This window comes from Cyprinodon variegatus, unplaced genomic scaffold (genome assembly GCF_000732505.1).
Source record: "Cyprinodon variegatus isolate N-32 unplaced genomic scaffold, C_variegatus-1.0 Scaffold127, whole genome shotgun sequence".
Lineage (NCBI taxonomy): Eukaryota > Metazoa > Chordata > Actinopteri > Cyprinodontiformes > Cyprinodontidae > Cyprinodon > Cyprinodon variegatus.
This window is the reverse complement of record NW_015150580.1, coordinates 997,524-1,013,897: the sequence shown is the minus strand read 5'-3', so window position 1 is coordinate 1,013,897 and position 16,374 is coordinate 997,524. Positions and strand designations below refer to the sequence as shown.

Here is a 16,374-nt window from a genome sequence, read left to right as displayed (position 1 = left end):
GCTACTTACTGTACATGCACACCCGTCCAGGGGTTACCGTCGCATTGTGCATGCAAAGTCAACACAAACGTCATGATGGATACCATGCTGCACTGGTAGCCAAAACTGAGGTTTGTTTAGACATAAACTCACGCAGCCAAGTCATAGAAATGCATAAATGTGTTTTTTTTTGTTTTTTTTTTAGATCTCCTCTCAAAAGCACACACAATCACCCACATTTTGTAGGAAGAGAGGGTTGAAGAAAGAAAGGGGAGGGGGTGTTGGCATTAATAAACATTCCTACCTGCAGATTTGGATTCAAGGGCCGTTTACCCCACAACTTACCTTGTAGCTGCTTCCTCTCCCCAGAGCACCCCGACATAGCATGCAACACACACCCACAAACCCAGTCACACACGTTCCCTCTCACAGTCTGTCTGTCTTTCACGCAAACACAGCAACATCGACTATGGCATTAATAATGATCTGAAATAGCAGGGGAAACATGTAGGAATGGATTAGCAGTGCAAAAAGAACAAGGGGCATGCATGATTCAGTGCTGGATCTGACTGTATGTGTCTATGTTTGTGTGTGAATTTGTGAAAGTGTGTGTCTGAGTTTTGATTTGCGTGGCCAGGGTGTTTTGTTGCCTCTGCCCTTGCGCTACAAGCATGGCAAAAACAGGTGGAGCCATTAGCATGCTAACAGCGGTTTGCCCTCAAGGACAATGCAAGCCAGGCCAGGCTTAACAAGCCAGGTTCATTCTGCTCTCACTGCAGGGCAAAATGCGTCAGACAGTGATTATATTTAGGCACAGACCTGCTCAAACTAGGGCTGCCACTGACAAATTTAGTTGCGGGACTAATCAGTTGGTTCAAAGGACTAATATAAACAAGAAAGGAAGCCCTTTTATTCTTTTTTAAGAATAGTTTGGTATTTTTAAGTAATAAATATCTGAATAAACAGCTGAACACCCATCTTCAGCTTGACAAAGATAAATAAAATCCAACAATTTTGAATGTATTTACAAAAAAAGGCCAGAAAAGTCAGATTAATAAAAACTGCACAGGATATCTAAATAAAGGCCCAGGTTCAGTATTACATTCAACTCCAAAGGAAACGTCCTCCTATAACACCCTTTATTTAAGCTCTGTCAAACTACTTTTTTACTGTTGTACTCCCTCAAGTTCTCATGTGTATTGGGATCCATACACCTACTCCTACTTCTGTCTCAAAGGCACAGGCAGCTGCCTCATCCTGAAAGCTCCTCATGCAGCTAAGGTAAAAAGAGCATAAAGAAGAGGTCTCATTTATAAAAGATTCCACGGTATCTATACAAAAAGTGTACATCTGCCTAAAAGCTGAATACGGTGTACACGAAATTTTTTTTAATTTATTAAACGATGCATACTGTAGGCCAAAAACAAGCAATTCCCTTGATAAATCACATGTGCGTGCAAGGCTTCACCTCATGTTCAGTCTTCTAAACGCTACTTTTTAACCATAACTGGTCTATGTGAAGCACCACAATAATGCCAATGGGTATTTAAATAAGCAAGCTGATCAGTGTTATTTAATGGTTACCAATGGTAACCACAGGGGAAAGACTTAAAAATCAAAACAAAAAAATATGTGTTTACCAAGGCTTAGATAGAGGTGTGGTTGAGTGAGGTGGAGTTGGTAAAATATGCTTGGCAGCCACAGTAATAATGTGACACATTATGCTTAAAAGCTCACTTCAGATTTTTTAAATATCTGATTTTTACATGGCCATTCACATTTCTAAATATATGCATCCTGTTTGTGGCCTACTGTTTGAGCTGCGTTAATCCAAGTTAAGAGTCCCATATATGCAGTTGAGGACGCAATGACGTCAGAAGTAGCGAGTGTGCTCTGTGCTGTGGAAATAATCATGGATGGTCGTGCTAGATCACACTTTTGTAAAACACAGTCTTTTAAAGAATATCCCTAACCCTAACCTACACCTAACCCAAAAAAGACTGTTCTCTTTATCATCGTCTACCATTGTTGCTGTTTTTTTCTTGCGCAGAATAATGATGTTTGTCGACCTTTGATGATGGTTGTGGGAATACGACCTAGCACTACAGACACAGGTCACATTTGAAAAGATATTGCCTGAGTTCATGCGTACGCAAGCTTGATAAATCAGACTGCTGCTCCTTTTTCTCATTGCAAATGTATAAAACATTCACAAAGCTGCCGATGATTCTGCCCTGGATTACAAAGCGGGATATAAATACTATGCAAAACATAGTTTTTAATCCAGTGTTAGTATTCCTCTGAAACTGTTGCTCTAAAATAATTATCTGATTACTATAAGCTTTTATCAAAATTTATCCTCAGTTTTTTTTTGTTAAAATTAGAGGATATAAAATTTGTGGTTGTACGCCATAAAATTTTTTATGTAGACAATTACAGAATGTGTATTTAATTAATTTATAGACAAAGTAAATACCCTTTTTTAAATTATTTAATTATTTAATAAATAAACATATGAGCTAAGCAAATAGTACATGACCATTAATCATAGCATAATTCCTTTAACTCAACATAGTAAAAAAAGCAAAAAGGCATGCAATTTTGCTTTAGAGTTTAACCTTTTCTTTTAACAGAAGCTATAGTTACATTTCTAATACTGACTAAATTATGACAGTAGAGATGTGTATAAAGCATTGGCTTTCAGAGTTTTTCATTTGCTATTCAACATGCAAAAGCGTAATTAAAACATATATACAACTGAGGCTACTTTTTCTCCTTTAGCCAGTTCCTAACACAAATAGTCCATGTTCCAACTTCTTTAACAGGGAGTTGTTTACTTTTTTAGACATGATATGTTGGCTCTGAGCATGAATCCTGTCATTTAGTCCAGATATGGGCTGGCTAAGGAATTTGTGCAGCATTGTAGATGCTGACATTAAGCGTTGCAAACATCTATGACTGACCATCATTGACCATCTTGAGTTGTATTGTTTTAAACATAAATACCCACAGTGGAACGAGGCTTGTGATGTTGCTCATGTGGCAGATTTATAGTTAAACAAGAAACAGCATATAAAAGTTGCAGTGAAATTAATCTACATAAAAAAAAATGCAATTACTTTCATACGTTTTCTTTAAACACATGAATATATGCTCTGCATTAATAATCCTAATAGAAATGTATAAGATTCTATTTTTTTTTTTTATCAAAAACATAAAGAATTTAGATACTTTACATACTTCAGTTGTCTTTAGAGTTCTGAGAACTTCCAAGTACTTAGATAAACCGGGTTATTTCATAAAAAAAGGAAATTTGCTTTAAAATCGTACCTTAGAGGAAGCTGACCAAGACCAATGGAAATACAGCTGCAAATGGACTAGCTACACAATGTGCAGGAAAACTACTTTAATTTTGATTTAAAGTTCAGAAAACCATCAAAAGAGAAAACTCATAAATTAATGTGTCAAACTGTCAGTTAATGCAATATTATGTTTGATGCCATCAGACTTATATAGCCCTACAGCCAAGAGGTGCTTTATGGTGCATAAACTATCACAATGCTACTTCTTTCACCACCCGTGCACTGTTAGTCAGCTGCCTATAAAACACGTTGCCTACATAAAATACTAATTTGGCTGTTAGGAAATATTTCCTGCCACATAGAATACAGCAATTGAGTGGAAACTAAAAAATATATTGTTATACTAGTGCTTTACAGTATAGAGCTAAAGCTGGCCTATGACAAGCTGCATGTCCGTTAAACAGTTAGGTCATAAGATCAGATTCACATCATTCAGATTGTTATCTCAGATCACATATTTCAGTTATTTGACAAAGAACGTTTGCATAATTGTATGTATCAAAATGGCAACAAATAAATGTGGTAGATAACAGTTTTACTGAAGTAATTAGTTGTATTCTAGCAAATGCAGAAAAAGTCAGTGTTTTTGTTTTCAACAAAATCAGTTCTCTCTTGGATCAAGCTATATTATTTTTATTTCTGGTTACCATGTAATACTTTGGTAGTCTCATAGCAACCTATCCTTACTTCTGACATTACTAAGTTGATTAGGGCTACTTATGGATAGCGGCACAAATAGTATCTACAGCCTGCACAAACTGTGGTTGGAGGCATACCACTAAGGCAATATCTTTATCAGACCATAGATGTAAAAACACTTCAGAGCATATAAAGCACTTTAAAGCAAAATATAATTCATTCAGAAAAATACATCATCTGCTGAATGCTCCTCTCTGGCTATCTGTATCTCTAAACTACTTAAAGGAAATGAGAAACACAGATCAAGTGGAAGAAGAAATGGAAACATTGCATCCTGCTCTCCAAGGTGTTTGTTTTTGTAAAATTAACATTTCCAGTTCAATCGTGCAATGCTTCTGTTGAGTTAATCTTTCTGTACTTTCATAACAAGGACTTGAATTTTTTCCAAGACTATCATAATTTACCTTCTTTCTGAAACAGAAGTTAATCTTTAAAGGGATGGTTAAGTACTTTTAAAATAAATAAAAATGTTGATAAAAATGGCTCATAAAGAGATCTTAAATGATGGATAGGATGGACAGGATAGTAAGCCAGATATGTGAAAAGAGTAAAAAAAAAATTTTTTTGATTTGTAATTTTGTTAAAACAATTAGAGTAAAGGGCTCTCACCGCTGGTGTCATCGAAGGTTTGAAAAGTCCGTACACTGCATTTCTTTAGGTTAATTAAATTTTTAGGAGGCCCTAATACCAGAAAAACATTAAAAATACTCATATTTCTTGTTTTCCAAATAAAATTGTAGTTTCAGAGACCTAAACTGTGTTTTTAAGTGATGCTTCTTATTTTTATTCCCTTTATAAGAATTCCCACTCTTATAAAGGCTAAACCTTTTAAAGTGATTAATTAAAGCAGTACAAAGAGTAGCATATTGACTTATATATTCATATTTTTAAACTGGCTGCTGTTTTCTTTTCAAAGACATTTTTTAAAATCATTTTTGCCTGATTTGCCTTTTATTCCAAAATGAACTTTTTCTTTAAATTTCAAAGGTGTTTTCTCTTTGGATGTGCAGTTTAACCTTTAAAATTTAGTTATTTTTCATATTATCGAGTATTCTGTGATTATGTCTACTTGTTTTGCCATAGTCACATTTGATTATTTAAATTAAGAGTTTTAATTCATAGATACATGGTTTGTGGAATTGTATTTTCAGCAATGCAGAAGTCCATTGTATTCCATATTACTACCAATTAGCTTTAATCTCTGCAATAAACTAGTAATTACACAAGATAAGGATGTTTTCTATCTAGATTGTTATCTGCTCTCAAGCTTTAAACAGACCCCCACCCATACTGAGTTTTAATGTCAAAAATGAAAATACAGAGAATAGAAAAGGCACTGAGAAACACACAGAGCCAGAAAATAGCAGCCTCTTATGTTTTATTCAGGTCTGTAATTTTAGTCAAAAGGTAGCATATGTATGTTTTTTCTCTTGTAAATCTATATTATTTTACCAAAAGTCAAACCTACCATCACTTAACCCATGGTCCCATTTCAGGGGGACTGCTATCAAGAGAAAAAAATATCTGTATACCAGGTATTATCCACAATAGCCTCTGCTGATAATGAGCCCATTTCTGGGAGTATATATCTTCCACTTCATAGATATGAGCAGTCTCTTGTTGAGTGACAAGTGCTAGCACAAAGTAGGCGATGTTTTTACTGAGAGCATTTATGTGAAATCTATGCATCTCCTATTTAGCTTGTAGAGCTTGCCCTGCTGTCAGGTACATCAGCAGTAGTGTGAATAATGGTGGTCCTAGAGGCAGGATATCTCACAAATGTGTGTCTTAAATGTCTTTGTACATTTGGGTTGCATATGTTTGTGTACGTATCCACATGTCGCTAAAAAGCAGCCAAACAGCAGACTGGATTAGACTGGCTTGGATCATATATACTGTAATTCTCAGTGCAGGCAAAAAGCTTTTGCAAAGCTTAACTTGTATTCAAGAAACCTAAGTGCTTTAATTGCAAACACTTAGGAAGGGAATTATTTAAGCAATTATTAATTATTCAGTTTTATCTCTAATTGATCTGCTACAATACTGAAAGATTAGGGTCACTAAGTCAAAGAATTGGTATTAACAGTCGGTAAACTAAGGATTTTAAGTGGAAAAAAATAAATGAGAGATAGGGTTGGCATCTTTTAAAAGCAAGAGCAGCTATATATTTTAAATATCTTCTTGTCAAATAATAGGCAGATGATTTTTATAACTATGGCTTGGTATATCTCCAGAGATATAATAATCAACTCAGAGAGTGGAGTTGTCCTGTGATCAGCTGATGAGATCTTGTAAGATCCTACATTTTCCTATTTCTCAAATGCATCAAAGCTAAGAAATGTCTCTTTTGTGAGATTCTCATTAAATCAACCAGATCAGATAAATATTTGGGATATAAACTTTGATACATAAATAGGTATAACCCTGTACTTTCATAACTATTTGTTCAAATCGAAATTGCTGCTTCTATCAAGAACCCTGCAGTACACTTTTTTTAACATGCTATAGTCGTTTGGATAAAACTTTGTAATCAATCAAACACTGAAATAGGAAAAAGAAAACTATAGATCTATTTTGAAGAGTGGATGACTAATCTGTGCATCCCCCCCACTGTCATTTGTACAATAGATTAGACGTACAAGCCAGAAGTTAATCAAGGTTTTAAAACTTCTGCCTTTCATTTTTTTTTATATCAAAACTTATATCAATTCAGAGTTTTTAATTTACAATCTGATTTCAAACTTTTTTTTCTTACATAAATTACCCCTGACTGCTGTTTTTAAAAAAAAAAACTCTGTTCATATTTTGCCAGATCATTTGTTTTTCTCGATAAAGTTCTGTCAAATGAAAAAAAAAAGTTCACACCAGACATTTCTGAAAAAACTCAAGCCTGAGGTCTATGGACTAAATGTAATTTAATCGTTTTTGTTTATTCTCTCCCTGATGGCTAACCCTAATCCTAACGTTGATGGATGAGATACCTAAACCTTATTTCACTGGATGTATTATGACTTTATTAAACTCCCATTGGGATGGACTTCCTGTGTGTACTTCCGGCATTGATTGTAAAGAAGCACCAGTACAATGTTGCTCTTGCCTGGCATTATCAAAGCATCAAATGCATTAATTTAGTATTCTTGAATCTCTGAATAATTAGCATGTTTTTTTTTTAAGAGATCACAATTGAGCTAATTTATAATTCATTTTCCACAGAACAACTAATTGACTAATTGTTGGAGCATGATTTTACTAATTCTTTCCCAGTGGATTAATCATTTCTGCATGTGCAAACACAGCAGCAGCAAATGTACCTTTACAGCTGCTTGGCTAAGCTTGATCCTTTCCATATTAAACATAGATGGTACTACACATATACCTTTTAACATGTAAGTCAAAATACTGTAGATTTGGATGGAAGAAACTGTGTTTGATGTCCCATATTGCCAAAACACCATAGAAAATGGGAGGCTAAAGCCGAAGGGGAAAATGAAAGAACTTTGATGAAGAGATACTCCTGGCATGTGGTCTCCTTATTAGTCCTGTCTCCATGGCAACACAGGCCGTCCCACGGTCCACTAAATGAGAAGGTGTGATGCGGTGGGTGGCTAAAGAGATGTGTGTGATGCCGACAGCGGCGCTGGGAGGGGTATAAGGCCAATTTTTTCTGCTAGAGAAACGACAAGGCCACACAGCCATTTTTGGCAGAAGTATTTGTGTCATTAAATTTTAAGAAAAGGGTGGGGAAAAAAAATCAATCGCCTTGGCGGTGGAAGGTATCTTTGGTTTACAGCAGTTTCAAGAGCTATTGATCAAGAATGCAGATTTTCTCTGAATGAAGTCAAGCAATTCTGACAACACACACATCCTTAGCTGAGTGGCAATGAAAGCATTTGCACTCTGGGCCATAACTAGATAGCAGAGCTCATTAAGCAATTGTTTTGCTATTGTAATAGCCATAATTACAATGGCCAGTCTATTGCTGCTCATATTGACCACATGCCTGTTTGGCAGAATTAAACGAGACTATCTGTGTGGCTGTACAATATCAAAGCACTGTTGTTCCTATTTGAGTAGTTATGCATTTACAAAGAGCGACCTACACTGTTTCTGTCTTCTGTCACATTAACACACACTATACCAAATCACACAAATGGAAACAGAGCATCTCAAAGAGCCCTGGGCTGTTTAAATTGATGGCAAGTGATGGATTCTACACACATCATTTCAACACCCTATGCATAGTAGCTCTGAAGGCCATCTAAAATCAATCCAAATCCATTAACACAGGCAGTCAGGTGTCAGCCATGTAACAACCGATGATTTTAAGCCTCCTAGCCTGGTTCCAATTAGTCTCTCAATGACAGCCAGCTACCAAATCCACAACGGATCTATAGGTTCCTGCGTTCCGCCATATACACCAATGTACCCATTTAAAAAAATTTAGCTCACCAGGTGATACCTTTATTTGAGTTTCAGGCATTTGGATTCAGTCTGCTGACTTTAAGGATTTACCTTGTTACTGCAACACTTAACAGCTGTTCCCACTATCTGAGCTCAAAGCTGGCTAAACTGGGTGCTCTTCCTAGTAGGGGTATCCTATTTAAGTTTGGGTGAACGTAGTAGGGTCAATTTAATGTAAGAAATCGATAGCAAGCATTATCAGTATGCAGGCCTTGCACTTTTTGTGAAGTCTTCTGTTCTATAGGAGCCAACTAAGGAGAGCTGTGAAGGTGTCAGTATGATATGATATTCAGGGAGGCTAGGGTAATGAATTTACAGGTTTAATTTTCAGATTTAGATTAAAAGAGATTTGTATGTCTATGTGTGTATAAAATAGTGCCAGAATATGCAAAGAATGGGATGTATATGATGGGTCAGGATGGTTTTAGGCCTTACCTTCGCTGCAGTCATTGCCTTGGTAGCCAGTGTCGGAACAGTCACAGACGGCCTGGTCGTTGACCACGCTGCACACCCCTCCGTTCTGGCACTGGTGGTCCGAACCGCAGCCAGCTGTTACGGTGACGCCCTCTGAGCTGTCCAGCGTCACCAGCGAGCCGTTAATGCTCACTGCCGTGATCCAGCCTCGAAAGGCGGGGTGTTCTCTCACTGAGGGTGAGGTGAGCCGTAGCGGCGAGGAGTGGAGATCTGCTGACAACCCGCCCATGTACGTGTGGCTGAATACTGTCATGTCTCTTCTCTTACTCTTCACTTCTGCCCATCCCTCCAGTCGCCCATCCACCTCCAGCGAGGTGTTCCGCCAGTCTCTCTTGACACGCACTGCATGCCACTGGCCGTCACTCACTGCCACGCCTGACTGCAGCTCAGCTGGTTCAGCACAAAAGATGGAGAAGCGTAGGCGCAGGTGGCCGTGGAGAAGCAGCAACTCCAGGAAGTCGCAGAAACCCTCATCATCCAGGTAGAGCAGCAGGCCCTCCTGGCTCTGAGTCCGCAGGCTGAAACTCAGCACGCTCTCACAGCAGGCATTCCATACTGGAAACCTCCCCCACTGGCTAGATACGCCCCCAAACTCCAGGACCTCCCCTTGGGCCTGGCCCCCTACACTGCACAGGCACAGCCCCAGAAAGAGCAGGGGGGCTGCTGCCCAAACACAAACTGCCATTACACTCATGCACACAGTCGCTCTCACACTCTCACACACACAAACCTAAATAGAGGCTAGAGCTGGGGTGTTTCCTCTAGCCTACAGCTCATGGTGATAACTGCAGGGCACTTCGTAGAACACTGTCACCTGTGCACCCTGCTGTCTTGGTATTGCTTTGAACCAAAGATAGCTCAGATATAATACACCTCCAGAGACAGAGGGAGGGGTCAGACAGTAGCACCCTCTGTTCTCTTAATACCCTTTGAACATCTTCTGCCTTGGCCTTGTGTTCCTCTTGTCTCTGGGATGTTCAGCGTCTCCTCTTCATCCCTTACTTCAGTCATGAGACTCCAGGTGTGTGTGTTTATATGTTTCTGTGTTAGATGCGGAACAAACAGGATGCAAGCTCCATCTTTCTGCCCTAGATAGGGTCTTATCCCTACGCAGGCAACTCCCTATGGAGTGCGAGTGTATTTTTGTGTGTGTGCTGCTCACACACTGGTAATGGTGAGAAATGACACCGTCATAGCAGTAATTTCTCCCCCTCTCCTTCCTTGTCTTTGTGGGGCAAGACTTAAAGCATGTGTGGGCAGATATGTGTGTATATGTGAGTGTGTGCCAGCAGGTTGAGGTATGTGTGTCTCTCACTGCCGCGTCATCACTCTCTCCAGCGACCTACAGAGAGAACAGAGACGGCACAATCAACCAGGGTCAACACACACATTCATATACTACACACACATACACACTAAAGCTAAGCCTGTAATTCTCAAATTACACTTTCTCATGGATTTTGAGCACACCGTTAGCATGGACACATTAGGGCAATCTGTAAACACAGTTGGCTTGATTTAGGTAATAAAAGCTTGAATTTAAATCTCTCAGACACAGCATCTCCACAATGGAGAGTCATAATGCCGCAGAAGGTTTTTTAGATGGCACACCTGCACCTTAGCTTCAAGTCACAAATTAAAATTTTTAGCAAACAATATTTTAGTGAAAACAGTTTTACTGAACACTTTGTTTGCATTTTTAAAAATAATTTAGCAAATATGCATTTATTTATTTTTATGCACATTATATGCATATATATTTCTATAAACACAAATTTAGATCTATACATGCACTTTTTTTTTACTTTACTGTTTCCCTGCACCTTCTTGGATTCTAGTTAACATCACAAAGAGCAGCACCCGCCACTGTTGCTACTGCGGTGGATGACTCAAATCGAATTAGAGGCTCTAAAAACCCGTTTTTTTTCCTCTAACATCTCAACGCCTTCTAACAGTCACACACAGACACACAACCCGCACCGACTGTGAATATAGTCGCTTTCTACCACCACATGAGGCTTCACACCTTTAAAAAGGCAAAAGAAAGCTGGAACATCACAGGTATTGATAGACAGAGTGAATGAATGCAGTGGAATTATCGATTCTCGATTTACAGCCATACCTCTTCTCCATTTTTCCCCCTTTCTCTCCCTGTGGCAGTTGTTCAGCTCCATCGTCACCTGCGCCTTATTAGCATCTCACTACTACATTATCCCCTACCACCGTTTTAACAAACAACAGGAGGCGTTTATTTGGCCAGAGGGGATGTGGAAGCGTAGCATCTGTAAATAAAAGCCTCATTATTGTTTTTTTGTTCAAAGCATCCCTGCTTACCTCATGCGCATCCTGTGGTTCCGCGGCAACAGTGCCGCGCGCGACGCATCGATCCGCCTTCCCATTTGAGGTGGATTTTGAATCCGCGAGAAGGAAAGAGAGGAAAATGGGAAATGACCAGACAAGAGTACAACTGTCACGGGCTCGGATTGAAGATGACGAGGTGTTATCGCCTCTATTTCTCCCTATTTCCCTTTCTCTCTCTCCTTAAGTCTCACTCTGGGTCGCTCTCTCCTCCGTTCTCCTGAGGAGGAAAAGGTGCAGTCTGATGGTGCTCTCGCGGCAGACTCGGCAGAGGGGTGAGTCACGTGGATGAGAGAGAGAGAGAAAGTGCATGTGTGTGTGAGTGTGTGAGGAGAAAGGGAGGAATGGGCGGGGACGTGCGCTGCCGCAGCACCTTGGACAGCGCTCATTCAAGGCGCGCACCAAAAAGACACCATGGTACGCCGAATCAAGGCGCGCACCAAGGAGTGAGATACGTGAGATAGTTTTTCACTCTTATCCTGAGAATAAACATTACAGTTATCCAAGAAACCTGATTAACCCAATCAGTTAGACTACATACCTTGAGGACAGAAAAAAATATGACTTTGAATTCCCTGCTTTTAAATCCAGAAAAGACAAAAGTTTCTCTTTTTTGAGTCTTTGAAAAAGCAACTGTTGGTCAATCACTGGGGTTCGTGACCCCTTTGAGAGTTGTGCAGGTATCCTCTTGGAGATAAAGCTTTTATGGGTTACTCTTCACGCATGGCCAAACATCTGTGGTAAGACCTGATAACTGTGACATTATTGATTTTTGTTGTTTATTTTCGATTTGAAATTAGTCCCAATGCACGCTGGGCTTACACAAACATTTACTATTATTATTATTATCCCTATTATTGTCTCCCATGCAGGGGAAAGACATAGTGGGCCCTTAGGCCATTTAGGCCAGGCTTAGAAAAAAAAAAAGAAAGGTTTACAGTACTTTTACAATATTGCTGAAAGATATCAATATCTATCTATCTATCTATCTATCTATCTATCTATCTATCTATCTATCTATCTATCTATCTATCTATCTATCTATCTATCTATCTATGCATAGCTTACAGGTACAAATTGTTCTTATACTTTTTTGTTTGTATTTTTTCATTGTAAATGTTACCCTCGAGTTAGTTATCTCTTAGCAAGCTTGTTCTTCTGACACATGGTTTTAAAGCCATCAAATATTTTTTTTTTGGCACCATCTTGGCTTTCAGGCACACTCTACATACACACTGTCTCTGCTTAACAGGTTAAATCTTTGTCTTCAGCATCCCAGTCCCCCGGTCTATGTTTGTACCTCTGTCAGGCCTCCTCAACTTGCTGTTAAAAGCAACAATACTAAGGGTTACTTGTTATGTCGCTCCCTTGTTCTTGGGTTGTCCTGATTGAAAAACTTCAAAGACCTATACCTTTATCAGTGTGGCATTAGGTTGGCTTCCAGTAGTGAAGCAAATTTAAAAAGTGTTTCTATTTTTAAATAGGATAAGCAGTTTAACTTCAATATTAAACACGTTTCATACTTCTGCCGAAAATTAAAGCCATTCTGTTTGGAACAGATGCTGAAAAGCTAGCCCAAGCATTTGTAACTTCAAGGCTAGACAGTTTTAGATCATAACCATGATATCCACAAAATGTAGTTAAACACCTTCAGCTGATCCTCTATTGGTTCTCCTTTAAATATACAATAGATTTTAAAGTTATCCTTCTCACTCATAAATTCCTTAATAATCAAGCTTCATTATACATTAAATATCTGATTGTTCCATATTTGCACAACAGAGCAGTCAGACTTTAGATTTACTGGTGGTTGCTAATGTTTCAAAAAGTAGAATGGAGGCAGATCTTATGGTTTTAAGCTTCATCTCATGTAAAAATGATAAGGCAGACACTGTCATACTCTGGGCCCTGGGTGCAGGCCAGGCTTTCTCTTTCTCTCTCCTCAGCAGGGATGGACTGGCAGGTGCACTACATCTGAGCTGATTACCATCCTTCTTAAGGAGCTGGAATCAGGAGGAGGGCGTCAGTTCATTAACGCCTCAGCGTTGGTACAGACCAAGCCTTGTCCTGTTCCTGTGACCCAAACCTTTGTCTAACTCAGCTCTTGCACCTTCTTTGCAGAACCCTGGACTCAGACCCTGAAACCAAGCCTGGAAACACAGACCTTGGATCCCCGTTAGAACGCAACTTGGAACCCGAGAGGGATCTCGGACCAATCCACCACTCAGCCGCTCACCTGCCAGTCCACCCTCGAACCATCAACCAGGGAGAGAGTACTGGACAAGGACTCGGACCACTGGAGTCCAAGATCGGACCCCAGTCTCTCTCCAGTGAGTTCTCAGCCTAGCACAATCCTCCAGGAACTGCTTCCATTAATTCACCAGTCTCATCTTCTCAGCAGAAGCCCAGAAAAACCAGACCAGACCACACGGCTTCTTGTACAGACCCATATCTTTTCAATAAACCTCTCTCGTTCAGAGTCATCTTCTAACCATGACAGACACCTTATTTACCATAAAGACAAGTTTTAAAATGCTAATTTTCAGTAAAGTCTGTAGTTCATTCCTGAAGTATATAGTTATGCTGCACTGCTCAGGATGAAATTAATGCTTTCCCACACACTTACATTTAGATTTCAGCTTTAAGCATTATGTTCTCTTTATGTTTTGTTTTTCTTTCTTCATTATAGCTACATCTGACCTGGCATTCAGTTTAGTTTTAAGCATTGTCCTTGATGGAGGCCTATCTATAAATGATACGCTTGGGACTCTTCTGGTGGTCAACGCTATCTCTCTAACTTAAAGGTGGATACAAAGTTACAAAAAATGAAGAACAAATTTCCTAAGGGCTGTAATTAAAAACGCTGAACAGGTAAGTCTCAACTCTAAAATGGTGTTACAAAGTCATTCATTTTTATAGTAAAAAATCCTGAGAATTTTCTCTTGCAGACTGTACTGGAGTTTTTATTTCAGCAATGGAAGATTGAGTGTTTTTCACATCTTAGATAACAGTGATAACAGTGAGTTTAAAAAGTTAACAAGAGCAAAAGTTATCAATATTTGATGAAATAAACTCATCTTATGACTCAGTATGATGAGACTAGATTGTGGAGGTGTGAGTTTTAGAAAACACCAGGCAGACAAAGTGGAAGAGTTGACTGTGAAACTCAAAAGAAGAACTAAATGTAGAGAACTTCTTTTCATTGTTAAAAAATAAATAACACTAGTGTAAAATACTTCAACACAAAGCACAGAGGTATCAAATTATTATAACCTCTTTGTCTTCTTTTGTGCTACATACTGAATTTATGAAAGTACTATATTTTGATATTCATATCTCATAAAGAGATTTATTTCTGCAACAACACATCCAAAAAGTATACAGTATTCACAGCTCTGCACTTTTTCAGTTAAGTTAGCATCCTCAACATTTCACAGAAAATACCTCATTAAGCAAATGAGGAAACAGTTATTTTTTTTATTTATTAAAGATAGAAAACCAAGAAATCACATTTATATTTAATAAAATAATATATTTTGTTATGTTATTGATCCACCTTTGGGAGAAACTACTGACGCAATATGATGAATAGGATGCCACAAACATAGACCACCGATCTTTTGGAAATTTGGTCCATTCTTTTTTGCAGTACTTCTCCAGCTTCATAGATTTAATTGAAATATATCTATGCATAGCTATTTCCAGATCTCTGCAAAGATATAAATTCAAGTTGAAGTATGTATTGAATACACCATGTCATTCACAGAGTGGTTCTGAAGCTGCTTCTCTGAGATTTTGCCTTTGGGCCTTTGGTCGATGCGCTCAAGAGCAGGCTTTCATCCCGCGAGAACCTGTATATTGCTTCATTTGTCTTTCCCTATATCCTGACTCTTCTTTCAGTTCCTGCTTAATGCTGCTTTTACGCCGATACCATACCTACATGCTTCATTATGGGAATGGTATTGGCCTGGTGATAAGCAATGCTTGGTTTCCTTCAAATGTGATACCCGGCATTTGCCACAAAGTTTTCAATCCGTGTCGTGTCAGACCAGAGAAATGTTTTTCTCATGGTCTGAGATTCTTTTAGGCGTCCACTCTACTGTGCATGCTTGACTTTTGGTTTGGTAGAGAAAGAAAAGGTTATCCCTCTGTAAGGTTCCTCTCCTTCTATAGAGAAACACTGACAGAGTGAGGGTTCTTTTTCACCTTACTGAATAAGGCCATTCTCCCAATTTCACCCAATTTAGATTGTCCGCTAGGTAGGAAGAGTTCTGCTGGTTCCAACCATCTTCCATTTCCAAATGATGGATGCTTTTGTGCTCAATGGGATCGTCAACCCTGACATATTTCAATATCCTTCACAACAGTTTTGCTTCAAGACAACCTTTTCCAAGATTGGGACAAACAGTTCCTTTGACTTCATATTTTGTGTTTGTCCTCTGAAATTCACTGTCGACTGTTGGAATTTATTTAGACAGGAACATTCCTTTCCTGATCATGTATAATCATCTGAATTTACCAAAGATGTTTATGCTGCAGAAGAACACAGCTATGATCAGTGGACACAATATGTACCTTAGTTTAATTTAGAGCTTCATGTTAAGTGCTGTAGATTGGCTAATCCGGACCCAGCCTGATTTAAAACATTTATAAATTACTGCATGTTGTCAGTCAACAGAGTCTAAATGTCACTTGCGCTGCTTCTCCTGTTAATATTTTATTTTAGTGTTAAATTCTGTTTAAAGTAACTGATTATAATTAAAAATGTCTCTGGACCTTTACTGGTTGTTGATTTTCTTTATTTGGACTCCACTGATTTTTAATTGGTTACCCCTGCTCTACAGTAAAAGGTTTAAAGTATGACATTTCTTACAACATGTTTTTGTCATGTTTGAAGCTATACGCTTGACCCACAAACAGAAACACAAATAGGTGATGGAAAATAAATCAAACAGATATATATCAGGTGTAGTATGTGATATGTCTTGGGGCCACTGGGTCAGAATCATCTTTGTGCTGAAGGCAGTGAAGAGGAGAGGTA

General features: G+C 38.6%; 1 protein-coding gene across 11 annotated transcripts in view; it reads right to left on the bottom strand.

The window, feature by feature from the left end:
* Positions 1–11,596, bottom strand: part of LOC107085548 (neurexin-1a-like) — a 97,551-nt gene extending 85,955 nt beyond the window's left edge. For 7 of the 11 annotated variants that reach the window (XM_015375912.1, XM_015375913.1, XM_015375917.1 and 4 more), the window contains exons 1-2: positions 11,310–11,595; positions 8,937–10,317 (exon numbers count right to left, since the gene is read on the bottom strand). In XM_015375912.1, coding sequence (XP_015231398.1) covers positions 8,937–9,669 — 733 coding nt within the window. In that variant the 5' untranslated portion in view covers positions 9,670–10,317; positions 11,310–11,595. Of the gene's footprint in view, positions 1–8,936; positions 10,318–11,309 lie in introns of all 11 variants that reach the window. The other 4 variants (XM_015375915.1, XM_015375918.1, XM_015375920.1 and 1 more) reach the window with 2 other exon arrangements.
* Positions 11,597–16,374: the final 4,778 nt, after the last annotated feature.